This window comes from Zingiber officinale, chromosome 9A (genome assembly GCF_018446385.1).
Source record: "Zingiber officinale cultivar Zhangliang chromosome 9A, Zo_v1.1, whole genome shotgun sequence".
NCBI lineage: Eukaryota > Viridiplantae > Streptophyta > Magnoliopsida > Zingiberales > Zingiberaceae > Zingiber > Zingiber officinale.
Genome location: NC_056002.1, coordinates 92,982,750 through 93,010,690, shown reverse-complemented (window position 1 = coordinate 93,010,690; position 27,941 = coordinate 92,982,750). Strand labels below are relative to the sequence as shown.

Genomic DNA, 27,941 nt, shown 5'->3' with positions numbered 1-27,941 from the left:
AAACCAAAAGCTCATTTGTCTGTATTACTTTATGCAAAAATTTATACGAATTTGATATAATTTAAAACTATTTATAAAATTCAACTTGAGAAGAAAGTAGTTGATGCAGTTAAGAATTAGAAGGAGAGTTCCACAATTGGTACAGTTGAACAAGAACAAATTGATCAAGGAACAGTTCTGTCAAACCAACAAATCCAGTCCTAGATATACCTGCCTCTGCCCATGGCACCAAGCAACACAGACAATTCACAACACCAGCCACGATGGAGTCGAATGAGTTCTCTGAGTCCTGTGTTCTTCCGCGACGAGAGAAGCAGCAGATTTCTGTTCCTTTTCTCTGGGAAGAGAAGCCAGGCAAGCTGAAGAAAGACTGGAGCATCGAGACAGCCCCCATTGCCTCGCTTCCATCCCCTGCCAAGCTTGTGGTTTCTGTGCCATTTGAATGGGAGGAGAAGCCCGGGAAGCCGATACTCCAACCGGAACCGGCTCAGGCAGTGCCAAATTCAACCACTTCTAATGTAACGAATCCTCTTCCTGTGCCAGATCACTATGTGAACCCTTTCGTCGATGAGAAGAACAAATCCTATCTGAATCCTTTCCAAGTGGAGGAAGGTGAAATTGTTGCATCAGATCTTGAGGCCTTCACTTTTGGGTTAAGTGATGAAGTCCCTGGCATGGAAGCAACTCAATTTTTCGACATCATGGCAGCTGCTTGGGAAAGTTTCAGTGAGGATGGCTCCTACTGGAATGAAAACTTTCACACTGCATCAGAAACAGATGATCATAGCATTTCAAGCGGCGCAGAAGCAGAAATTAGAAAGGACACCTCGACTGTTAAGTACCCATTCCCAGTTTCTTTAGCTGATACTAGCTTTCTCAACAACCATGGCAAAGATCATACTCCATCTTCAGTGACTGCCTGCCCAGGACCATTTCTGTTAAAGAAATTCAACCACGAACACACTGCCATTGCAAAAACATTTACGCTCGAGGAACTCATGATGCTGAATCGCAAATTGAGTTATAAAAGCAAACAAACTGACGTTAGAATGGTAACCTACTTTGCTTTATCACTTTAGCTACATAAATATAGTGCATTCGACTAGGTAATATTTCGAGAGATAGAAAATAGATTGTATTCAAACACACTGTTGTCTACAAGAAATTGCTACGACTAACACAACAATCTTTACTTCCACATAAAGGTTTGTGTAGATTACAAAACTGAAAACTCTCATGGTTCTCCATTCTAAACCAGTTTATTCATTACAGGAACACTCAAAGAGCATGCTCCTATGCTTCCCTTTCATCCGCAATAGCAACAAAACAAGGGCATAATATCAGAAGCTGGTAAGTAAAAATTCATCGTAGTATCACTGCGGCAATCTTCACAAGATATGTGGTGCTCCTAATATAAACCACATATACAGCAAGAAACATTGAAGAATTGAACAGTAGCTACACTAACAAAATCAAAAGTGGCTGCTGGAAAGGGCGTCAAGATAGACTTGCTTTTGGATTTCCCTTGCATCAAAAACATTTATGTATGTTGAAGCCTCGTACTTATCCAACACAGAAAATTATTAGCTTTCAGCTTCAATAAACTTATTGCCTATGGATTACTCTCTTTAAGCGTTCCATAAGTAGAGGGACATCATTTCGAGACAATGTTGTGAAACATAAACGAAACCATCCAGGTTCAATGCAATGATATGCTGTTCCAGATGTTAAGTGGATCTTAGCCAAATCAAGCATAACCTTCCAAAGTTCAAACTCTCCTTTCTCGCTGTATGATTTCATGAGCTTGCTCATATCCATCCAACAGTAAAAACCACCAATGCTTTTGACACACTGAACACCTAACTCCATCAGGCTGCTGACCAACAATGCATACATTATTCGAAGTCTCTCTCTGTTCATCTTGAGGTACTGTGCAATGAACTTGACATCTGTGAGCATTGAGATAAGTAATTGATGGGTTGGAGCAGAAATGGAGAACCTAGATAATCTGGAGGTTGCTGCAAGTACGCATTCATTGAAGGAGTATACGATACCAACCCTGACGCCAGGAATACAAAAAACTTTAGATAAGGAATAAACAATATGAACCCTAGTTCTATCAACACCATCTGTGTTTAAAACCTCTGCCATGCTCACAAACACCTCATTTCCGTGAATTGAGCCAGCAAAAGTTTCATCAGCTATGACATGTATGTTCTTCTCTGTAGCAAAATCAATAATGTCAAGCAGTGTTTCTGTACGAAGCAAGTTGCCCACTGGGTTTGAGGGGTTTGAGAAAAGAATTCCACACACTTTTACACTTCGATTTTTTGCCCGAGTGTATGCTCTTTCAAGTGAGGCAACGCTTATGCTAAAGTTATCGGTGCTTCGACATGGGACAGGTATCAACTCTATGCCTGCTCGCCACCTTATATTTCTATCATACCTGCAGTTAGAAATGTTGAATTGTAAATATGATGTCTTAATTGTAGAAGGAAGTTCGCAATATCACTGGAGCAATTTTACCCTGGATGATATGGTGAAGGAACAAGAAATGCATTTCCAATATCTGCTAGGCAGAAGCTGAGAATCTCAATTGCAGGAGTTGCACCTGAAGTCAAAACAATGCGTGACGGATCAAACGAGACTGACCCTTGCATCACTTGCCCCATGAGTCCAGCAATGGCCTGCCGGAAAAAATATTTCATAATGGAAAAGAAAAAAAAAATCAAATCACAAAGAGTATGCTACTTGTGCTAGATCAACTAAGAAAAAGACAAGGAAGTGAAACATAAGCAATTTCAGCAAACAGGAAGCATTATAAAGAATGTCATCATCATAACATCATTTCTTTAAGCAAAAACATTATCAGATCATATGCAAACAATTTTTTTGATGTTCCATCTTCATCATAGTGCAAAGAAATACAGCCATAATAAAGCATGAAAATAATAAGTTACTTAATGCCAATTAGGAATTTAATTTTCTAAAATTTTACACAAAAAGATTACACTGGCAGATTTTTCTTATGCAGGAGCATAGATTAATTAAGATAGTTTTCTCCTTTTATGTATAAGATTATTACTTCCCTACAATATTGTCTTCAAAAGGGACTCCAATCTCCCATCTGGATCATCCACTTCATAATGATACTTGAAAGAGTTTGATTCTTTTGTTGCATCATCACTATCCACTACTAGTAACCTAGAAATATACTTAGGGTTGTTCTGGATACATGAGTGACTGACAAAGGTGTAATAGAGAGACACAAGATCTACGAGCATTATAAGTCATATCCACTGATTATAATTTAACAAGTTTTGGGGAATGGAAAGAAGGTATTCACAAAGAAAGCTTAGAAGCATAAATCTGATTAATGTAAGTTACTGGAGTACAAACAAAAGTTGAAAATTATACTCCATGTGAAAGAAAAGACATTTAGATGCTTCTAAATAATCAGTATTAAGGATGCATTAAATCTACTTGTACGGGAGTAAAGAAGCACCAAAGGGCCATAGCATTTTGGCTTGGACTGAGATTTTGCTAAGATTGTTACATGACATTGAAAATGGTACTCCACCTATGGTCATGTTATGATTGAAGGAGTGAAAAGAAGTAAAGGGGCATCTCCTTCCTTCAGTTAAAGGAGGGACTTTTGTATATACTTTATATAAAGGATTTCCTTGGCATTTTGTGTTGGATTGAACTTCTCCTTGGATCTCTATAATTAGTTTTGTTACCATGCTATATGTCAGGCTTCTCTAATCTTGGTTACTTCAATAAACTAGTCGTGGCTTCTTCAATTAAAACCTAGCGATGTATGATTTCAGATATTATGTCCTTAATACAGCCAACAAAGGCAAAACTAGAAAAGGATTGCTGGGTGCCCAGAGAACAGTTGGCTACAATAAATATATCACTTGGCCATCTATTAGTAACAAACATGATACTCCAGAAATGAAACTGCAAGAAAGAAAATAAGAAATGGCACAATTAGGAAGCATTTTAAATCACAAAGAAAAAATAACGAGGAAACTCACGTAAAATTCTCCTAAAATGCCTTAAACATGTTAACACTAGACAATAGTACAAGACTGATCATTTGCTCACCGTCTTGAATTCTAAAGATCCATCAAAGGGCTGGTAGGTAGCTAATCCCTTAATGCTCAATGCGCCCTGCCGTTGGTCAAGCATCGTATCCTTGTAATTTTTGGCAAGCCAGTCGTCAATCAAATCCAACGACAACTACATTGAACGACGGGAAAGATGTAAAGAAAAAGAATTCTTTGAAGACCAAAGAACCCTAAAAAACTAATTTGGGGGGGTGAGGACGAGAGAGCTACACGGTTCTCCGCCAACCCAAGCTGCATAACCCCATCGGGATTATCGAAAAGATGGTAGGGATCCTCCAAGAACCTCTTGTCCCCAGCAGCATAAGACGAATCGGCGGATTTGGCGATCAAAGAGGCACGGGCGGAGAGGACAGCGTCGCGGACGGGCAGACGCCTGCGAGAGGAGGAGCGGACGACTCCGCGGTGCTCGGGGACGTCAGCGGGGGGATTCAACGGCGGCGAGCGGCTCCGCTTCAGGTACATCTGGAAGGCGTAAAAGAGAACGCAGGGGAGGAGGGAGCCGAGGACCAGCCCGCCGCCGCCGTGGCCCTGGACGATGCCTTGGAGGGGGACGATGAGGCGCATGGCTGCCCCTCCGCCTCCGGAGCAGGGGATCAACGCCTGCTCCTCGGTGGTGGCGGAGGGCTGCTCCGACGGGGGCTCGCCGTGGCGGGTCATCGACGGAGGCGGAGGACGCTCGCTTCTCGATTCTAGTGGTTGATTTGTCAGGGCACCAACAAGAAGCCACTCTGCTTTCACTTTATAGCAGACATTAATAATTAATCGACAATTACGATGAATATATAAAAAATAATAATAATAATAAACTTTTGAAAAAATTTAAATTCGCCGCAGGAACCGGGAAAATGGTGGCTACTGTAGACTTTTCGCACAATTAGCCACTTCTTTTGCTGGGGATCTAACTGCACGATCTTGGTCAGGAGATTAGTGTGGATCCTGATGAAATCTAACAGTAGATTTGTGCGAATCTATTTGTTGAGCAAATATGCTGCTAGTGTCCGCATAATATTACCAAACTATTGTTCTTATTTGATCAACCAACAGAATCAAACTATGCAATCTCCATCAGCGAATCAAAGAATCAAAACAGCAAAAAGAAAGAAGAAAATCTTGGATTATTATTTTTACTGTTATAATTGTGATGCTAGTTCTTTCACTAATTTTTCCACGAGCAACTGAAGCATTGCGTCTCCAAACCGCAGGGCCAGCTCGTCCACCTCCTCATGGAAGCATCTCCACCGTCCGTTAATCTCCATCTCCCTCAACGTCGCCGCCTCCCCGTGCCCGCAGTCCTCCTCCACCTCCCCGCCCGGACTCCCGTCGATCCACCGCCTGGCCGTGCGGAGCAACTCCGTCGTTGTGGTCGTCTCACGCTGCCTCATCAGAAGAAGACCGCCGTCAGTTTTGCCGCCTTGGATGAAGAAGTCCAGCAGAAGCTTCTCCCCGCCGCCTTGCGGCGCGTTGGCCTTCAGCCGCCCGAACATCTCCCACGCCCGCCCCTCCTCCTCCTCGGCGTGCGACGACGGCGACGACACGTCGTCGTCCCCGTCCGACGACAGGGAGCAACACTCCATCGGGGGATCCAGCTCCGCGAGCATTTCGAACCGTCGGATCTGGTGCAGCAGCTGCTCCGTCGACCCTGTGCCACACGATCAGTAGAAAACAATCTCACTTCGCACCCCAAATTTTCCAAAATTTCAAAACGAAGTCTCCTCCCGTTTGTTTGTACTCTACGCCTTCCAATTTTCAATATTATACTTTTAGGACAATAATGCTTTTAGGACAATATAATATGATATTATTTTTTTTTCTCTTGATTGAATATCGCGGGGCCCATCAAGTCGAAGAATCCAAAGAAATTATGCGTGTAGTGTTCATATGCTTAAAACAAGACACGTACCAATTTGCTTCTAAAATCAACAAATCTTACTTTCAATATTGTCGAGGCTGCGATAAAAGGACTCTTCTTCCTCTTCCTCTTCCTCTTCCTCCTCAACAACAACACAATCCTTTTTATTCGTATAGTCGATCACCGAAACTAAATTCACTCGAATCTTCTCTGCATCGTCGTTGGACTCGTTCTCTTCCAACTCTCTTCCATCAAATTCCTGCATTACAATAAGAGAAAGATGAGTCGAGCCGAATTGGACCAGACCACCGGTCCAGACCGTGGAAGTGAAACAAGACCAGACCAAAAGCCGATCGCGCATGCTCCGGTCCCCCACTCTTTCTGCGGACAGGCTCAGAAAGGAAAAAGATAAGAGAGTCTACTATTTATCAGTTCGGTGGCTCCTCATAATTAATGGAATATTAGCATCAGTCCCTGTCGTCGGATTAACTACTAATGATGTGCTTTATCGTTTCCAGTTTGGAAGCCTTTGTAATGATGGTTAGAGTGTGATTAGGTCCCCCTTAAAAGTGGATTACGGAGGCCCGTCGACGGTTATATAGTATTAAAGCGCTGGAAAGCAGTGCACCTAATTGTCACTTCGGGGGCCCTAAATAATAGAGGGAGCATTAAATTTAGGGACTAAAATAATAGGAAACTTCACGAGTATTAACTCTTGCGTTCCCTAAATCGTGATTTAAATAGGATGTTGTAGGGAAAAAGAGGCTTGTTTGGGCTTAATCGTGATTTAGATTAAATGTTTGGCTAAATTGGAAAGTTTTAGCAAATTTTAGGGGGCGATGTGAAATTTTGTAGATAAATAATACGGGTCTTGTGACTCACCGTCGCCGCCGAGAGGGTGGCGGTGATGGAGGTGACTTCTTCGTTCCCCGATGGTTGGGACGAGGATGATGGAGGCGGTGAGTGTTCTTTCCTTTCTTCGCTGGTGGAGGAGCTGACTTGGAGGTAGTAGGGGGCAGGGGAGGCGGCGTGCGAGCAATTGCTCTGGCCGCTGCTGATGACTGGCGACGGGAACCGGAGACACTGCCATCCGACGGCGGCGGACGGGTTCTGATCCGCCGTGAGCCTCTGTTTTGTCTTCTTATCTTTCTCCTTCGTCTTATTCTTCCTGGAGAGCACCGAGAAGGTAGCCCGCTCCTGCCGCGAAGAGGACGGCAAACAGCGCGCTTTGACGGCCTCGATGGCGGCGGCGAATTTACCGAGCGCGTTCCCGTTAGCTGCCGCGGCGCTGCGCGCTGCGTTCCTCATGGCCGATTCTCTGAGGAGCTCGGCGTCGAGGAGGCTGCGGATGGTAGTGACGCCGACGCCCAGCACGAAACCGTCGTCGTCGAGCTCGAGGTACTCCTTGAGCATGAGCAGCTTAGCCATCGGCGCCACAATTGAAGTGGCAGAGGCAGAGCCAGAGCCAGAGCCAGAGCCAGAGCGAGAAGAGGAGGAAGAACAGAAGCAGCTTCGTAAGCAGCTTCGTCGGCAGCTTCGTCGGCGATTGAATTACTTCAAGTTTGGCGATGGATGGGCTTGATCTTGTTCCAAGACATTTATTAATGGGCAGTGGAAGAATTTGGGACAGAGCAAGTAAGAGCTTCTCCATGATTATCTACTTGCTCGTTAAATTGAGATAACATTTTATTTAAGGAAATTATTAAAATAACTATCAAGATTTAACAACTTTTCTTCAATGTGCCCTACTTTTCTTTCTAAATTATTAATTTTAAGCATCATAAAGATTCCTTCCAAACTGTTATCCCCACATTTAATATATAAAATCCTTCCAAATCACCACGTGTATTCATCATCATCGATAGATGATCCGGCCGATATTCTTATCGATGATCATCTCACCGTGCCGTGGAAGGGCGGCGGCGTACGAGCAATTGCTATGTTGTAGAAGAAAAGAAAGGACAGACAACACCATCTTGATGGGCTAGTAAAGGAAGAGGAATGAGCCATCAAATTGACGTTAATAGATTGAAATAAAGTTAGTAGGCGACAAGGGAAGTGAAATAAATACTAGTGTCTCAGTCTCGTGTGCCCTTCTTTGGACAACCTTACAATGATAATGATGCTTTTGTCTTCATCGATTTAAGTAACTACATGTTTTGTTAAATACAAAGCAACAAAATTGGAATCCGTCAGAACCCGTCCTCTAACAATACAATACATCTTGGGCACTGCCATTTTGGACACCCAACTATCATGCAACACAAATTGTCTTGTACCTTCTTCATTCTGCACGGGCTACTTGAGCTGATTCTGTGCTGACTCTTCGTTGGTTCCCTTGCACCTTAGTGCCGCACAAATTGTCTTGTATCGTCGGTCGATTGTCTTCCGTAAGGATTACTTGAGCTGATGCCGTGTCGACCACCATCGGTTCTGCGCATCTTCTTCCTGAACTTGGAGGCGCTGCTTTCCAAGTCCAAGTTCACCTTTGGCGGCGTGGTAAAGCAGAAGGAAGCAGCAACATCCTGTTAAGCAAAACTCAAGTATAATAAAGATAGAGATCAAAAGAAAACTATTACAAGCCTAAGAAAGAAGCAAGAGGCGTGTACTAATACTAGAGCACATAGAACATTAGGAAGGTAGATATTGAGAGAAGAAACATAATTGGAAATATAGATAGTTTAATTTTTTCATGTTGTCTATTAGGAAACTTCCTCAAAGAATAGTGATAAATAGGAATACACACAGGAAAGGATTTTTTTAATTTATAAAATATTTAAGCGTGCTTATCAGATTTCACAGAAACAAAGCAAGAGAAGAATGTTAGTTCATACCTTGAGATTAAGTTGGTGAACGTTAAAAACATTCTTCATAGAGTGTGAATTGTAGGCCAAGATGTAGGATCTATACGCGTCCCTAGCCGATTGTTGCAGAAAATAGTTTTCCCCGACTATTTTCTCCTGTACACGCTCCAAAGTTCAGTTTGCAATTGTATATATATACACACACATTAATATGTTTGCTTAAGATTTTTACCAGATGAGATTGCAGATTTGGCACCTTCTTTGCGTTGAACTCGTACTCTTTGACAGGAACCTTTGCTTCCTATCAGAGTCCATACCAAATAGATTAGCACACTTCTGTATCAAAATAAGGACACATTTATGCAGGAAACATGTACCTTCAAATAGATTAGAAATTGTAACTCTTCAGGCAATAAGAAAAGCAAAGCATTCCCTTTACTGCCTTCCCCTCGAGCTGTCCGACCAACTCTGTGAATGTATTCCTAAAAAATAATGTGAATTCAGACAAACTAAGATATATTTTCACACGCGAAGACAAACAGGATTCCATCTAATTTGGTTAATCGCACCTTTGGCTCATCAGGAGGATCATATTGCACAATCCAGTCCTACAGACAATCAAGAGGCTGTAGCATTAGGAATAGAAAATGCAATAGAGAAGCAAAGTTTAACTTACCACAGCAGGAATATCGAGACCGCGGGCAGCAACATCAGTGCAGAGCAGTATACCCTTTTCAGCTTTGCAGAACTCAAAAAACGTACTAGTACGTTTCTGCTGCTTCTGTTTTCCGTGGATATCAAGACAATCAACTCAATATACCTGAGAAGCTCTGAGGGTACTTGACTGAATTGCATGAGGAGAAGAAGACCATTATCTTCTTTGAAAGATTCCTTTTGAGAAAAGCATACAAGACCAGAAACCTTTTATTGCTAGGCACGACACAATAGCCCTGCTGCAACCCTTCGACGGTCACCTGAGAAAGATGAATTCGTGTCAACCTTGCTATTGACGAAACAACCGAGTAAAAACAATGATAAAATAAATCTGGAGATTACCTTCGACCTTCCATCATCAACACCTACATATACAGGCTTTTCCTTAAATGACAAGTTTGCAAAATCCTCAACCTGCAATTTTTTTTTATAAGTTAAAGAAAATGAAAACCAAAATGATTATGAATAGTAGTTAGTATGAAATGCAAACCTGCTTAGTCTGGGTGGCTGTAAATAAAGCAGTCTGCCTTGTCTGCATATTATTATTATTATATGTTAAGCTGCTGTTAGCTGGAGACTATATATTCCATTAAAGAATGAGCAGACAATGCATGTAATGATTAAACAATCTTATGCCAACTTTACACCACTTTTGCAAGGACTAACAAGGAAACTAAATATCATACCTTTGGTAAACGCTTAAATATCTGCTTCATATCTTCCTCAAAGTTAGCCTCCAATATTCGATCTGCTTCATCAATTATAAGAAACTACATTTGAGACACAAACACTCAAAATTAGTATTTGAATGTCAATCAAAAGAATATATGAAGATAATACTGATATCATAGTTAGGATTAAACATGCAATGCCGGAACTGGCATGCTATCAAAATACCATCGGCATGGGTATGCAATGGAGGAAACAGGCAATTAGTAGAACAAAAGTATAAAGAACTGGATTCAAGCAAATAACACAAGAAGAAGAAAAAAAGATCATTTAGTTCAAGGAACTCAATGAGCAGTGAGGACATTCAACAAAGATAATATCTTTCAGTATGCCACCACTTCAAACTACATCAACTCCCCATAGGCCAGCACCACTTTACTAGTGTTCATTCACATCCATTCTCAATATGGATGGGCATGCTGAAATGCCAACCGATACATTCAAATTCCAGAAGAAAAACACAAACACACAAGGACCATAAAATGACTAATGAAACAACTCCATGATATCAAAAGAAGTAGGTTCCGTTACACAAAAAAACATACCGCTAAACTTTTGTAGATAAACCCTTTTGTGTTTTGGAGGTGATCCAAAAGTCTTCCTGGTGTAGCCACCAACAAATTTACTCCCTTATAAAGGTGCTCAGCTTCACCTCTTCTCCCCGCTCCGCCTATAACCAAGCCAAGGGTTTGAGAATGGTACTGTAAAAGGTCCTTCGCTACAGCATGTGTCTATCATTTGAACAATAAGTTAGTAGGAGAATTTAGATTGTTTATTGCATCAAACATTTAAAAGACTTCTGTTGACTTTCTCAATAAGAACCACTGCAGACAAGATCGAAGAAGAAACACAGTCACAATCATCAAATCCATATTTTAAATTTAAATAAAAAATAACCAATCCCTATAAGTAACTTGTCCATCTGAAACTAAATCATCCATGGTTTTGTTTGAACAAAATCATATACATTAATACAAACACCGAACTAGTAACAAAAGTCTTACTTGAATTGCAAGCTCCCTGGTTGGACAGATAATGATGACACCAGTTCCATTCCTAGGCATAAAACCAATATTACGCAGCAATTCAATTGCAGGTATCAAGAAAGCAAGAGTTTTTCCGGAACCAGTTCTAGCTGCACCCATCACCTCCTTTCCAGCCAAGAGAGGTGGGATAGCTCTGGATTGAATCTGCCATCGCAAGATGAGACATGGTAAACACAAAACAATTCTACAACTAAATTATTAGAAGAAAAAAAACTCGTCAGCACAACCAAAACAAAAACAAGAAAGATGGGTAGCAACATAATTGTATGGGGAAGGGAGAAAGTTGAAGTAAGAAAAAAAAATCACAAAATGGAGTTGTTTGAAGATATCAATATATCATTATTGAAGAATAAATGAAAAATGACCTGTGTCATGTGTTCGAAACCCATCTCTTGGATGGCCTTCATTGTGTGCTCAGAAAGTGGGAGCCTGGAGAAAGGCTCAGCAGTCAAGATCCCATGACTTTTGTTATTCTTCTTCTTAGCAGAAGTAGTTAACCCCTCCACGCCTTCTGCAACATCATCTCCATTGCTCTCCACATGGGTCTCCTGCTTCACATTGGAGTCATTGGAGGATTTATCCTCGTTCTTATCTACTTTCTGTTCTTCTGATGGAAGCCCGCCAGCTTCGTTATTAATGGTGTTGGCCTCCTCTTGGTCAGGATCTGGTCTCTTCTTACGCTTCTTGTCTGACTTCTTCATTTTCACTTCACGAAGCTCCTTGGCAGAAGACATGGGAAGTGTTGTACAATACACAGGAGATGGTTGCAGTGCTTGCTCCTACTCGCCTAATTGGTTGCACAGTCAGCTACTGCTAAGAAAAGGTACTATAATAATTGACAATAAAAAGGAATAAGGCAGCATGAAGAAATCTATTTGGTACAAAAATGCAAATACTTCTACAAGTTATGGAGAGAGGAACTAGGTTGGCACTAAGTTTCTCGATCACAAGCTTAACATACAGCAATGACAGAGAAAATCAGCATTCAAGTTAAAACCAAACAAAAAAATAATTTGTAATATAGTTTTACAAAATTTTAATATTTTTATCATGGTTCAGTTTGCCCATGTTTAAGTTTTACATTTCCCATGTAAAGTACCCATCCTTGTTAAAGTATAGTGCACATAAACTTCATAAGTTGACATGTTTATATACTTTAATAGTTGCATAAAGTCAAATACAATACGAAGGTAGCTAAAACTTGTTTAGAGCTATATTAAGGCAACTATTGGAGTTAGTTTTCTTAAGAATCAAGTAAGATAGATTATTAACAACTCAGTTAAAAAGAAATTCAACTTTATAAAAAAGGTGGATAGGAATTGCACAAAATCGAGTAGAACTAAAATGATGCCACAAATCATTAAAAACTTATATAAAATGCCAAACAAGTATAACTAAATCACTAACCAAACAAGTATGCCCGCTAAATCACTATCCAAGCAAAATCCAGTCTTCAGTAAGAATAGAGTCAACCTGATGATAAAAAGTTACGCGTATTGCTCAATTCAAAATTTTCCATAAACCACTGAGATGAATGGAAATTGATGTGCTTCTAGATAGCATTAGGTTATGAAACAAGTACCACTTTTTTCCCTTTCGCAGAGAGAGAGAGAGGCGACGACGCCAGGAGAAGTGAGATTGTCAACAGCTTAGACCTTCGAGAGAAGAACAGAACCGGGATTGAGGAGGCAAACCAGAGAAGCGTCGGAGGAGGACCACGGCCGGGACAGTTGACGGAGCGAAGCGGGAGGATGAGAGGAGATGCGCATGCGCTGCTGCAATGGAATAACGGTTAGGGTTTATGGTACTCGAAGTAATTGTTATTTATGGTACTCGAGGCCCCAATAAGAATTAGCCCACTCCTCTCCTAGATGGGCCAAAATGTCTGCCCAAATTATGATGCTCCGCTCCACTCGTCTCCTTGACGCTACCGCTCTCGCGCACTCCAAATGATAATAATAAAAATAATTTTTAATTAATTTTAATCAATTAAAATTTATTATATTTGACCTACAACAAAGATGAATTGAATAAGAAAAATAATATTTTCAAATGTATTATATTAATATTTTTATAATTACTATTATTCTATATCTTATTTTATCTTTTCATTATTGTTTTGAATAATTTTTATAAATAAGTATATTGATTTTAGTAATAAGATCATCAAAAAGCTTTATGTTATTTTTCTCCTTTACCTATTAATTTCAACATAATATTAGAGCCATGATTCTTCGTTTTTTTTACCTCTCTTCCACGACTTCTATTTCTCTCTCTTCAAGAATCGAAGCTCTCTCTCTACTCCAAGAAGTCGGCGTCCTTCTACGCACCCTCTACCTTCTAGATTTCTTCCCAGCAGCTTTCTGCCAAAAGTCTCCTTATTTTGGCGCTGTCGTTCTTTGCTATTGACTTCGACGTCGACATCATTTGTTGCTGATTTCGACACCGACATCCTTTGCTGTCGATTTCAACGTCGACGTCCTTTGTTTCAAATTTTGGTGCCGAAGTTCTTTTGCTGCCAATCTCGATATCGTCGTCCTTTGCTGCCGATTTCAACGCCAACATCCTTTATTGCCAATTTTGCCACCGACATCTCGGGGTTCCATCACCGCTACTTTTCATCTTTTTCGTCGGAGTCCATTATTTATTTTTTGATGTCGGATACTCAATGATATCAAGGTGGCCAAAAGCAAGGTTTAGACTGATGTCAAATTTGTCACATCGTTGGTCATACTAATAGTCATTGCTCTAGAAGATTTGATTGGTCTTATAATCGGAGAAGATGCAAATTTGTCTCAAAGTTGAACATATTGGTATTCAATGTCCTAAAAGATTTGACTCAAATTTTATCGGTGGTCCTGCAGCATTGGGACAACCAACTATATCACAAGGAGAGCATGCATCCTCAAATCGACCACCACCTTCTTGGTATTCTACAACTCGATCATCTCATTCTTCGACTCTTGAGAACCCAAGATGGCATCCGGATTCTGAAGCAATTTATCATGTTACACCGAAGTATAATATTCTCACAGAAGCTTCACCTTATAATGGGCCCAACATGGTACAAATAGGTAATGGCTCAGGTGTGAAAATTACTCACATTGGAAACACATCCTTTCACTCATGCGGTCGTACTTTTCGCATGCGCAACACTCTTCATGTTCCTTCTATTACTAAAAATGTATTTTCCGTCCGTCAGTTTGCTCTTAATAATAATGTGTTTTTTGAATTTCATCCTCATCATTGTCTTGTGAAGGATCTCATAACAGGAAATATTCTACTTTGAGGAAATATTAAAGACGATTTTTATCAACTTCAGCCCACCTATACTAATGCATTTGTTGAAGAATGCACTAATAAATTCTCTTGGCACGCACGTCTTAGTCATCCCTCTCTACGTGTTATTCAGAATATCATTAACAAGTATGGTTTACCAATTTTTTAGCCTCCTTTTCTCATTTATGTGAAGTTTGTATGAAAGCAAAATCTCATAAATTACCTTTTGTGTCTTCTTCTCGCACTTCTATTTTTTCCTTTAGAAATTATTCACTCTGATGTGTGGGATCCCGCGCCTATTCTATCTAATCAAAGTTTCTTTATTATGTTATTTTTATTGACAATTTCAACAAGTTTACTTGGATTTTTCCTATGAAAAGAAAGTATGATGTCTTTGATATTTTTTGTCGCTTTCAAAAACAAGTTGAGCGCTATTTTGATCGTAAAATCTTCTCCCTTCATTCTGATTGGGGTGGAGAGTATCAAGCACTTCATCATCATCTTACTTCCTCTGGCATCATCAATCGAGTCTCTTGTTCCTACACTCCTGAACAAAATGGATTCGCCGAGAGAAAACATCGTCATGTGGTTGAAACTGCCTTAGCTCTTCTTAATCATGCCTCGGTTCCACTTAAATTTTGGGATGATGTCGTCCAAACCTCAATCTATCTTATCAATCGCTTATCCACTCTACTACTTCAAAATATGTGTCCCTTGAAAAGACTTTATAATTGTCTTCCAGATTACTCCTTCTTTCGTATCTTTGGTAGCGCATGTTATCCTTGGCTACGACTTTACTCTAAGCACAAGTTAAACCCTCACTATTTACAATGTGTTTTCCTTAGTTATAGTAATTTGCATCATGGGTACCGTTGCCTCCATATTTTGATCGGTCGGATATATATTTCTCAACATGTTACTTTTGATGAATCTCTATTTCTATTTGCAGTTGCTACCTTAGATCCTCCTTCAGATAATCAAGGCAACTATCTAATATCACCAAGCAATATACTAGAAGCCCCACATATTGATTCATCAAGACATATTAAAAGTATAAGGGGGGATAGTATCTTGGGTCTTGCTTTATCTCCACAAGTTCCTATAGACTCGGCGGCTAGTGGTGATCCACTCTCTAATTCTAATTCTCATCCATCTGACCACTCATCTCCAGGATATTTTAGTCTCTCGTTCGAGTACTGAAGCTGAATATAAAGTTATCGCTAACGCAACGTCAGAAATTATTTGGCTACAATATCTTCTTTCATAATTACACTTTTTCCCAACTGCTACGCTTAAAATATGGTGTGATAATATTGGAGCAACTTATCTTACGGCAAATCCTATTTTTCATGCTCATACCAAGCATGTAGAGATTAATTTTCATTTTGTCCGCGAGCGTGTGGCAATTCAACAACGTTCGATTTCTTATATCTCTACGGAAGACCAAATTGCTGATATATCTATTAAGTCATTATCTAGACAACATTTCACCAAGTTAGCACTCAAAACTCAATGTTTAGGTACTTTCATTGAGTTTGTCGGGGGATAATGACAATAATGGAAATAATCTCTAATTGATTTCAATCAATTGTGATTTATTATATTTGGCATATATTCAAGATCGACATGAATCAAATAGGAAAAATAATATTTCCAAGTCTATTATATTACTATGTTTATAATTATTATGATTTTATGCCTTATTTAATCTTTCCATTATTGTTTTGGTCAATTTGTATAAATAAGTTTATTTGTTTTAGTAATAAGATCATCAAAAAGCTTTATGTTATTTCACTAAAAAAAACAGTCATTTAGGGATGAATATTTACGACGAATAATTTTTATCCCAAATTTACAACGAATTTTGCAACAAACATAAATATTATTGCAAATTAACAACTAATTTAGGAACGAACTAATTTGTCGCAAATCTGCAATAAAAAATATTTCGTCGCTAAATTTGGTTCCAATTTGGCAACAAAAAATAGACTTGTTGCAAAATCGACGACGAAAAAAAAATCATTCATTGCAAGTTTTGGGACAAAAAACTATTCGTTGCAAATTTAGCAACGAAAACCATATTCGTTGCAAATTTTGCAACAAAACCATATTTGTTGCAAAATTTGCAACGAATTCGGGATTCGTTACAGGTATTGTTTAAATAAATTTTAACTTGAAATTTACGACAAACAGGATATATGTTGCAAATTTCCAACTAATTTTTGGATTTGTTGCAAATTTCCAACGAATTCATAAATTCGTTGCAAATATACTAATTAGGTCCAAAAAACAATAATGAACATTTATATACTAACTAGGTCCAACGAATTCTAAAACATCACACAAAAAAATATACTAACTAAAAAAAATATTTAAAGACATTTATATAATCAGGACAAATATACGAACACATGGGAACTTATGTCATCGAATTCCGACGTCTCTAGGTCCATCAACCGGCTTCGCATGTATAGAATCACAATTTGCGACGAATTTATAATTCGTTGCAAATCTGCAACGAATTTATAATTCGTTGCAAATCTGTTATGAATTTCATAATTAGTTCCAGATTCACAATGAATTTCTAGATTCGTTACAAAAATTTGCAATGAATTTTAGAATTCATTGCAAATCTGCAACGAATTCTAAAATTCGTTGCAAACCTTGGTGATGAAAAAAAAACTCCTAGGCCGGTTAATGGACCTAGGGAGCTTGGAATGAGATGAAACAAGTTCCTACGTGTTCGTCTCATTCTCATGATTATGTAAATGTCGCCAAATAATTTTTGACTGAATATATATATTTTTCATAGCTAAGTAAAATAGATGTATTTTAATTACAGTTGAATATATTAGAGTTAGAATGGAAAATTAATTAGTGGAACTTATTAAAGTTACAAATTAATGTCAGAGAGGTCAGACGGAACAAAATTAGTTTCTATATGTCCGTATAGTTCTCCTGATTATACATATATCTTTAAAAATCATTTTAACCCAATAGATTTTGGATGTGTGATTTTTAAAACCCGAAATATATTTTTCAGACATGTAGGTAATCTAAAAATCACAAAAAAAAAATACTAACTAAAAAAAATTAAGGACATTTATATAATTAGAACAAATATACAAACACACAGGAATTAATTTCATTGAATTCCGACATCTCTAGATCCATCAACCGACTCCGCATGTATAGAATCAAAGTTTGCAACGAATTTAGAATTCATTGCAAATCTGCAACGAATTCTGAAATTCGTTGCAAACCTTGGTGGTGAAAAAAAAAACTCCGAGGCTGGTTAATAGATCTAGGGAGCTCAGAATAAGATGAAACAAGTTCCTATGTATTCGTCTCATTCTCATGATTATGTAAATGTTGTCAAATAATTTTTTGACCGAATATATATATTTTTCATAGCTAAGTAAAATAGATTTATTTTAATTACAGTTAGAACATATTAGAGTTAGAAAGGAAAATTAATTAGTGGAACTTATAAAATTTATAAATTAATGTCAAAGAGGTCAGAACGGAACAAAATTAGTTTCTATATGTGTAACACCCATAGGGTACTTAACAAGATTTTAGATATTTTATCATGAATAAAAATAAATAGGCCTTATATAAAAAAAAACAATAAAATAAGAGAACTAAAAAAGAGATGGCCAAGGTTTGAACCTTAAATCTCTTACTAGATACATGTATGTGTTAACCAATAGACCAAAAATAATTATTGTTACAAATGAGAGGGAAATCATAGTTAAAGGTAAGGAAGTGAAGGCTCTCTTCACTTAGAAGGAGAAATTGGAGTTGCCTTCTTCCTCTCAAATGAAAAAATGAGTCTTACTTCTTCTTTTCATTTAGAGTGAGTAAAAGAAAGGGGAAGGAAAAATGTAATTTCCCTTCCTCCACTCATGTAGAATAAAAGGAGAAATTTAAGAAGAGAGTTCATTTTTTTTTCTCTTCCTCCCTTCCTCCTCCTTCTCACCGTGACCAAGAACACTTCCCCTCACCATTGCCGAACCCAAGCAAAGGAAAGCTTCCCTCTAGGAAAGCTCCACAAATCAAGGTTACTTCCCTAAGGAAATCAAGCGAAGGATGTGAGTATCCCCTCACTGCAGTACAAGTAATTTCGATTGTGTTGTATAAAAACGCTTTTGAAACCTTATGAAATTCATTGAAAGTTTGACAAGATAGATTGGTAGGCATTTAGGATTTACAAGTTACAAGTTATGCTTCACGTTGTAAAAAAAAAAAGGAGAGAAATATATTCTCCTCATCTTGAGATTTCGGCCAAGACAAAAGGGGAAGATTTAGAGCAAAGTTTCTTGTAGTATCATACTTATCCATGCTCTTATATGATGTAGGATCTTTCATGTGTTGATAGTTTAAGTCTTAAGACCTTATATGTCAATAAAAGAATTAGAAACCCTAATCTAAGGGTTCGGTCAAGATGAATCATAGAGTTTAGGGCAAGATTTTGAGGAAAAAAAATATGTTGTTATGCTCCTTCATGATATATGAAATTTTTATATGTTGATAGCTCAGGTTTTATGCTTCATGTGATAATAAAAATGATGGAAACCCTAGTGTAAAGTTTCGGCCAAGACATGATACCAAGCTTAGGGTAGAGTTTTGAAACCCAATCATGCTTATTTATGCTTGTTCATGAAGTATGATATCTTGTATATGGTAAGGTTAAAGCACTATGTTACATGTTGCATTAGAAAACCTAAAACCCTAAATGAAGGTCTCGGCCAAGAAGGAATACCAAGCTTAGGGTAGAGTTTTGAAACCCAATCATGCTTATTTATGCTTATTCATGAAGTATGATATCTTGTATATGGTAAGGTTAAAGCACTATGTTACATATTGCACTAGAAAACCTAAAACCCTAAATGAAGGTCTCGGCCAAGAAGGAATACCAAGCTTAGGGTAGAGTTTTGAAACCCAATCATGCTTATTTATGCTTGTTCATGAAGTATGATATCTTGTATATGGTAAGGTTAAAGCACTATGTTACATGTTGCATTAGAAAACCTAAAACCCTAAATGAAGGTCTCGGCCAAGAAGGAATACCAAGCTTAGGGTAGAGTTTTGAAACCTAATCATGATCTTTTATGGTTAGATAAGTTTTATGCTACATGTTATACAAATGGAACCTAGCACTTCACTTTAGGGCTCGGCCAAGCAAGTGTAGAGGCCTAGAGCCATGTCTTGTAAACTAACCATGCTTGTTTATGCCCATTGATGATATATGGTTACTTATCTATAGGTGGCTTTAGTTTCATGCTTCTTATAGTGGAAACAAAATGGGAAACCCAATTAGTAGGGTTCGACCAAGATGGATAATTAGGTCTAGAGTGAATCTAACTAAGCATACTTATGTTTACTCATGATGTATGGTCTTTGATAAGTGATTAGTTTAAGTTCCATGTTCATGATATAATATGTTATGTCTTATGTTATGAGATAGGCTATGTTCCATGATATGATATGCTATACTCATAATAAGATATGTTATGTTATGATATGATATGTTATGCCTTATGTTATGAGATAAGCTATGTTCCATGATATGATATGCTATACTCATGATATGATATGTTATGATATGATATGATATGTCATGCCCATGATATGATATGCTATGCTATGCTTCATGATATGATATGTCATGCTTAGTGCTATGAAGGTCACATGATATGTTTTATGTTGTGATACGAACATGTTATGATATATGTATGAAAGGCTTATGTAAGAAGAAAAGCCTAAGAGTTGCTTCCCTTAAGTTGGGATCAAGAGCACTCTTCATGGTATGGCAAGGAGATGCTTCCCTTAAGATGAGATCAAGAGCTCTCTTCATAATATGACAAGAAATTATGACATGTATGATAAGCTATGATATGCATGATGACATGATATGTATGACATGATATTTTATTTTATATGGCTTGTACCAAGGGTGGGCTCCATAAGCGCCCCGAGGAAGATGGTCTATGAAACGGACCTCGTAAAAAGGGATGGGCTCCTTAGTACGCCCCTAGGTCGGCGGACTATGAACGGACCTAGATCCCTAGTAGGTTCGGGGCTAGCTACCCTGTCCTAGAGATTGCACGCATTTATGTATGTATGTGATACAAGCCGGACCCTCATGATGATTATGTTATGTTCAAGTATGTATAAGATATGTTTTAAAAAGAGACATGATGCATATGTGCATTCCATGATACATGTTTTAAAAATATACATCTTGTATTTACATGTATATGTTATATGAATTATTGATTATGTATTATTATGAACAGGTATGTGTTATGATACATGATTTCAGGATATGATATGTTCCCATGATATGTACTCACACGCTATGCCATGCTATGTTATGCACTATGTTTTATGTTATGATTCTCCATGCTATGCTATTCTCCATGCTATGCTATGTTATGCTATGTTTCACATGCTATGTGGTATCACGTGCTTTATGTTTTATGAGTAGGAAAGGAGCTCATTAAGCCTTTGGGCTTATAGTTTTACGTTTCCTTGTACTGCAGATAAGGGCAAGGAATGGATGAACTAAGGGGAGCAGCAAGAAGGGCGATGATGATGTGTGTGGAAGTGGCATGGTGGATAGATCAATTAAGTTTAAATTCATTTTGACTAAATTGTGCATGTGAACTAAGTTTGAACCCTATGTTGATGATGATGGTTGAACTAGTATGTTATGCTCTCATGATAGTTTACCGTGTTAGACTTATTATGATATGGTAAATGTTAAATAAGTTATGATTCACATGCCATGTTTAAGACAATCAAATGCATATGATAACATTTTTAAGCATGTCTTCCGCTGCCATGAGTTCATATGCATTAGTATGTTAGGTGAATATAAGTAACCCCGTCCCTTTAAGGGCAATCAGAGTGTCCCCTGGAAGGGCGGGCGTTACAGGTTGGTATCAGAGCCAGGTTTCTACCTTCCACTACACACACATCGAGTCTCTTTCTGCCGCTCCAAGTAAGAAAAAAAAATTTATTTATGCTTAGTATATTTCTTTTATGATGCTTATGCTCAGTTTATTTAGTATATTTCTTTTATGATGCTTATGTTCAGTTATTTATTTATTTCTTTTATGATGCTTATGCTCAGTTTATTTAGTATATTTCTTTTATGATGCTTATGCTCAGTTATTTTATGATGCTTATGCTCAGCTTATTTATTTATTTCTTTTATGATGCTTATGCTCAGTTTATTTATTTATTTTATTTATGGTGTTTTAGTAGTATGCATGCTTACTTTATTCTGTTAAGTCACAGTTTTAGTTTAGGTTGCATGATGGTAGATTAGGGATGATGACACAACAAACTTACATCTGTTAAGTCACAGTTTTAGTTAGGTTGCATGATGGTAGATTAGGGATGATAACACAACAAACTTACAAATAGTTAGAAATGACGTTAACCTTTCGTTAGTCTGGTTAAGAATGATAATAACTTACACTAGCTATGTTGTCATTAATGAAGATAAGGATGGCTAGAAGACGTAATACCAGAGCAGAGGAAACAACACCTCCACCTGATCTGATGCATGTAGTTACCGAGCTCCAGCGTCAAGTTACGGAACAGCAGCAGATCAACAGGGGAATCCTGCTACCCCGCCAGGACACCAGAACGTAGTACCAGTAATACCTACAGCTGTACCAGTACCACCGACACCTGCACCACCGGTAGGCCCAGCTCCAGTGGTTCGTCAAGAGGCATATCTGATTCAGTGGCAGAGACTGAAGCCGGAAGCTTTCTCCGGTAACTGTGAACCATGGGATGCACAGGCCTGGTTCAAGACTGTGGAGAGCATAGTGGAGTTACTGGATTGGCCTGAGCACGAGAAGGTCAAATGCGCGTCGTTCTGCCTTACGGGCGATGCCAGAATGTGGTGGGACCGAGTCAAAGCAAAATGACAGATAAATCAGATGAGATGGACAGACTTTGAGACAGAATTTTTCGAGGAATTCTTCTATATGAGGGTGACAAACAGGCATTATGACGAGTTCACCGAGTTCCGACAAGGCGATTTGTCAGTTAATGAAGCGGTCAAGAAATTCAACCGTTTAGCGCGCTTATGTCCAGAATTGGTCAGTACTGAAAGACAAAGGGTCAGACTTATGCTGAAAATGCTTAGACCTGAGATAGCTCTGAATGTGGCCGGCGGAGTTAATAGACCGTAGACCGCCGAAGAATTAATCAGTAGTGCTTTGATCACCGAACACTATCAGAAAGCAATGAGCGATGGCAAGAGTCAAACTCAGCCGGGAGGACAAAAATCTCAGAATAACCGAACCAACTGGAAAGGAAATCATAGTGGCAAGTGGAAGCAATGGACTGACTCCAAGGGTGGACCAGCAAGCAAACAACTCATGTTTCCTCAATGTACCACCTGTAGAAAGAAGCACCCGGGAATATGTTGGATAGGCACAAATAGATGCTACAACTGTGGAATGGAAGGGCATATGGCTCGGAACTGTCCTACTCAGATTCAGGCACCCCCTCCACCGCATGTCCAAAACAAAGGTGCGCTTCCACAGCTACACATGATGCAAGCTGCATTAGAAGGCCCTCAGATAAGTCAAGGGAGATTGGAAGCTCCGCTAGTGACGACGAATGCCCGAATCTTCTCCCTCACCGAGGAAGAAGTGGCGAATGCTTCTACAGTCATCACAAGTCAGTTACCTAATTTTAGTCAATATGCTAAAGTTTTATCTGATACTGAAGGTGAACTGTTATCTAATACTGAAGGCGAACCAATAGTCGAATCTATCGGGAAGCCGAGAAACATTACGTGTCACTGGGTCGAAAATATGTCTGGGCAACTCTCTACCCTGACCCTAGCACCGACATTATTTGATAATATATTGGAAAAGCAAACTAGTGACCAAAGCCTCCAAAGAATTAAGCAGGAAACCTTAGAGGGAAAGAATGACGGATTCCGTATCGCGGATAGTGGAATATTATATCTCAGGGATCGATTGTGTATTCCCGGGGATCCAGAGTTGTGAAAGAAGATACTGGAAGAGGCCCATGCAACACCCTATGTGATGCATCCGAGTTCCACTAAGATGTACCAAGATCTGAAAAAGAAATTCTGGTGGTCCGGTATAAAAAGAGATGTGGCTCAGTATGTCAGTACCTGTTTGACCTGTCAACAGGTTAAAGCAGAACACCAGAGGCCTGGAGGATTACTGCAGCCAATCCAAATCCCAGAATGGAAATGGGAAGACATCTCTATGGATTTCATCTCGGGATTACCCAAGACGACGAATGGTTACGATGTTATATGGGTAATCGTGGACAGATTGACGAAATCTGGCCACTTTCTGGCAATTAAGATGACCTACTCTATTGAGCAATTAGCTCAATTATATGTCAAAGAAATTGTTAGATTACATGAGATTCCTAAGACCATTATTTCTGACAGAGATGGTCGTTTTATTTCACATTTTTGGGAATGTGTTCAGAAAGCCCTTGGCACCAAGCTATTGTTCAGTACTGCCTTCCACCCTCAAACCGACGGACAAACAGAAAGGGTAAATCAAGTACTAGAAGACATGTTACGGGCTTGCGCCTTAGATTTCAAAGGGAGTTGGTGCCGATATTTATGTTTAGCGGAATTCGCCTACAACAATAGTTACCAGACTACTATTGGAATGACACCCTACGAGGCTCTGTACGGAAGGAAATGTAGGTCCCCTATATGCTGGTACGAAGGTGGTGAAAAGAAGAGATGGGAGTTCAAACAGAATTCATTGACAACACCACCCGTGCTATACAGAACATCCGCCAAAGAATAGAAACAGCTCAGAGTCGACAAAAGAGTTATCCAGATAAAAGACGAAGGCCCCTAGAATTCAGTGTCGGAGATGCAGTATTCCTTAAAGTAGCTCCTATGAAAGGAGTGATGAGGTTCGAAAAGAAGGGAAAACTAAGCCGCGCTATGTAGGCCCATATCAAGTTCTGAAAAGAGTTGGCAAGGTAGCCTACGAAATAGCGCTACCCCAGGAGATGTCAGCTATCCACAATGTGTTCCATGTTTCGATGTTAAAGAAATGTATTCCGAGCATGGACCAAGTGATTGAACCACAAACCGTACAAGTGCAAGAGGATCTAAGTTACGAAAGTCGACCGGTTCAGATATTGGATCGAAGTATCAAAATACTAAGGAACAAAGAGGTACCCTTGGTAAAAGTCCTGTGGCAAAATCAACGGTTCGAAGAAGCCACATGGGAACGAGAAGACGATATGAGACAAAAGCACCCGGAACTATTTTAAGTTCGAGGACGAACTTTTATGAGGTATGGGGGACTGTAACACCCATAGGGTACTTAGCAAGATTTTAGATATTTTATCATGAATAAAAATAAATAGGCCTTATATATAAAAAAAAACAATAAAATAAGAGAACTAAAAAGAGATGACCAAGGTTTAAACCTTGAATCTCTTACTAGATACATGTATGTGTTAACCAATAGACCAAGAGTAATTATTGTAAGAAACGAGAGGGAAATCATAGTTAAAGGTAAGGAAGTGAAGGCTCTCTTCACTTAGAAGGAGAAATTGGAGTTGCCTTCTTCCTCTCAAATGAAAAGATGAGTCTTACTTCTTCTTTTCATTTAGAGTGAGTAAAAGAAAGGGGAAGGAAAAATGTAATTTCCCTTCCTCCACTCATGTAGAATAAAAGGAGAAATTTAAGAAGAGAGTTCATTTTTTTCTCTCTTCCTCCCTTCCTCCTCCTTCTCACCGTGACCAAGAACACTTCCCCTCACCATTGCCGAACCCAAGCAAAGGAAAGCTTCCCTCTAGGAAAGCTCCACAAATCAAGGTTACTTCCCTAAGGAAATCAAGCGAAGGATGTGAGTATCCCCTCACTGCAGTACAAGTAGTTTCGATTGTGTTGTATGAAAATGCTTTTGAAACCTTATGAAATTCATTGAAAGTTTTGACAAGATAGATTGGTAGGCATTTAGGATTTACAAGTTACAAGTTATGCTTCACGTTGTAAAAAAAAAAGAAGGAGAGAAATATATTCTCCTCATCTTGAGATTTCGGCCAAGACAAAAGGGGAAGATTTAGAGCAAAGTTTCTTGTAGTATCATACTTATCCATGCTCTTATATGATGTAGGATCTTTCATGTGTTGATACTTTAAGTCTTAAGACCTTATATGTCAATAAAAGAATTAGAAACCCTAATCTAAGGGTTCGGTCAAGATGAATCATAGAGTTTAGGGCAAGATTTTGAGGAAAAAAATATGTTGTTATGCTCCTTCAAGATATATGAAATTTTTATATGTTGATAGCTTAGGTTTTATGCTTCATGTGATAATAAAAATGATGGAAACCTTAGTGTAAAGTTTCAGCCAAGACATGATACCAAGCTTAGGGTAGAGTTTTGAAACCCAATCATGCTTATTTATGCTTGTTCATGAAGTATGATATCTTGTATATGGTAAGGTTAAAGCACTATGTTACATGTTGCATTAGAAAACCTAAAACCCTAAATGAAGGTCTCGGCCAAGAAGGAATACCAAGCTTAGGGTAGAGTTTTGAAACCCAATCATGCTTATTTATGCTTATTCATGAAGTATGATATCTTGTATATGGTAAGGTTAAAGCACTATGTTACATGTTGCACTAGAAAACCTAAAACCTTAAATGAAGGTCTCGGCCAAGAAGGAATACCAAGCTTAGGGTAGAGTTTTGAAACCCAATCATGCTTATTTATGCTTGTTCATGAAGTATGATATCTTGTATATGGTAAGGTTAAAGCACTATGTTACATGTTGCATTAGAAAACCTAAAACCCTAAATGAAGGTCTCGGCCAAGAAGGAATACCAAGCTTAGGGTAGAGTTTTGAAACCTAATCATGATCTTTTATGGTTAGATAAGTTTTATGCTACATGTTACACAAATGGAACCTAGCACTTCACTTTAGGGCTCGGCCAAGCAAGTGTAGAGGCCTAGAGCCATGTCTTGTAAACTAACCATGCTTGTTTATGCCCATTGATGATATATGGTTACTTATCTATAGGTGGCTTTAGTTTCATGCTTCTTATAGTGGAAACAAAATGGGAAACCCAATTAGTAGGGTTCGACCAAGATGGATAATTAGGTCTAGAGTGAATCTAACTAAGCATACTTATGTTTACTCATGATGTATGGTCTTTGATAAGTGATTAGTTTAAGTTCCATGTTCATGATATAATATGTTATGTCTTATGTTATGAGATAGGCTATGTTCCATGATATGATATGCTATACTCATAATAAGATATGTTATGTTATGATATGATATGTTATGCCTTATGTTATGAGATAAGCTATGTTCCATGATATGATATGCTATACTCATGATATGATATGTTATGATATGATATGATATGTCATGCCCATGATATGATATGCTATGCTATCCTTCATGATATGATATGTCATGCTTAGTGCTATGAAGGTCACATGATATGTTTTATGTTGTGATACGAACATGTTATGATATATGTATGAAAGGCTTATGTAAGAAGAAAAGCCTAAGAGTTGCTTCCCTTAAGTTGGGATCAAGAGCACTCTTCATGGTATGGCAAGGAGATGCTTCCCTTAAGATGAGATCAAGAGCTCTCTTCATAATATGACAAGAAATTATGACATGTATGATAAGCTATGATATGCATGATGACATGATATGTATGACATGATATTTTATTTTATATGGCTTGTACTAAGGGTGGGCTCCATAAGCGCCCCGAGGTCGATGGTCTATGAAACGGGCCTCGTAAAAAGTGATGGGCTCCTTAGTACGCCCCTAGGTCGACGGACTATGTACAGACCTAGATCCCTAGTAGGTTCGGGGCTAGCTACCCTGTCCTAGAGATTGCACGCATTTATGTATGTATGTGGTACAAGTCGGGCCCTCATGATGATTATGTTATGTTCAAGTATGTATAAGATATGTTTTAAAAAGAGACATGATGTATATGTGCATTCCATGATACATGTTTTAAAAATATACATATTGCATTTACATGCATATGTTATATGAATTATTGATTATGTATTATTATGAACAGGTATGAGTTATGATACATGATTTCAGGATATGATATGTTCCCATGATATGTACTCACACGCTATGCCATGCTATGTTATGCACTATGTTTTATGTTATGATTCTCCATGCTATGCTATGTTATGCTATGTTTCACATGCTATGTGGTATCACGTGCTTTATGTTTTATGAGTAGGAAAGGAGCTCATTAAGCCTTTGGGCTTATAGTTTTACGTTTCCTTGTACTGCAGATAAGGGCAAGGAATGGATGAACTAAGGGGAGCAGCAGGAAGGGCGATGATGA

General features: G+C 38.6%; 3 protein-coding genes and 1 pseudogene across 3 annotated transcripts; 1 reads left to right on the top strand and 3 right to left on the bottom strand.

Annotated features, from left to right (window-relative positions):
* The first annotated feature begins 200 nt into the window (after positions 1-200).
* Positions 201-1,406, top strand: LOC122018701. The gene is made up of 2 exons (XM_042576100.1): positions 201-1,052; positions 1,273-1,406. Exons 1-2 carry the CDS (start codon positions 264-266, stop codon positions 1,336-1,338), a joined length of 855 nt encoding a protein of 284 aa, XP_042432034.1. The 5' UTR covers positions 201-263; the 3' UTR covers positions 1,339-1,406.
* LOC122018699 (probable aminotransferase ACS12) lies at positions 1,113-5,011 on the bottom strand. Its single transcript, XM_042576098.1, has 4 exons — positions 4,344-5,011; positions 4,111-4,245; positions 2,527-2,687; positions 1,113-2,446 (listed from the first exon to the last, which is right to left on the bottom strand). The coding sequence occupies exons 1-4, from the start codon at positions 4,788-4,790 to the stop codon at positions 1,606-1,608; spliced, it is 1,584 nt and encodes a 527-aa protein (XP_042432032.1). The 5' UTR covers positions 4,791-5,011; the 3' UTR covers positions 1,113-1,605.
* A 128-nt stretch (positions 5,012-5,139) lies between these two features.
* Positions 5,140-7,635, bottom strand: LOC122018700. The gene is made up of 3 exons (XM_042576099.1): positions 6,865-7,635; positions 6,064-6,241; positions 5,140-5,772 (listed from the first exon to the last, which is right to left on the bottom strand). The coding sequence occupies exons 1-3, from the start codon at positions 7,408-7,410 to the stop codon at positions 5,264-5,266; spliced, it is 1,233 nt and encodes a 410-aa protein (XP_042432033.1). The 5' UTR covers positions 7,411-7,635; the 3' UTR covers positions 5,140-5,263.
* A 406-nt stretch (positions 7,636-8,041) lies between these two features.
* On the bottom strand, positions 8,042-13,068 carry LOC122018697 (annotated as a pseudogene).
* Positions 13,069-27,941: the final 14,873 nt, after the last annotated feature.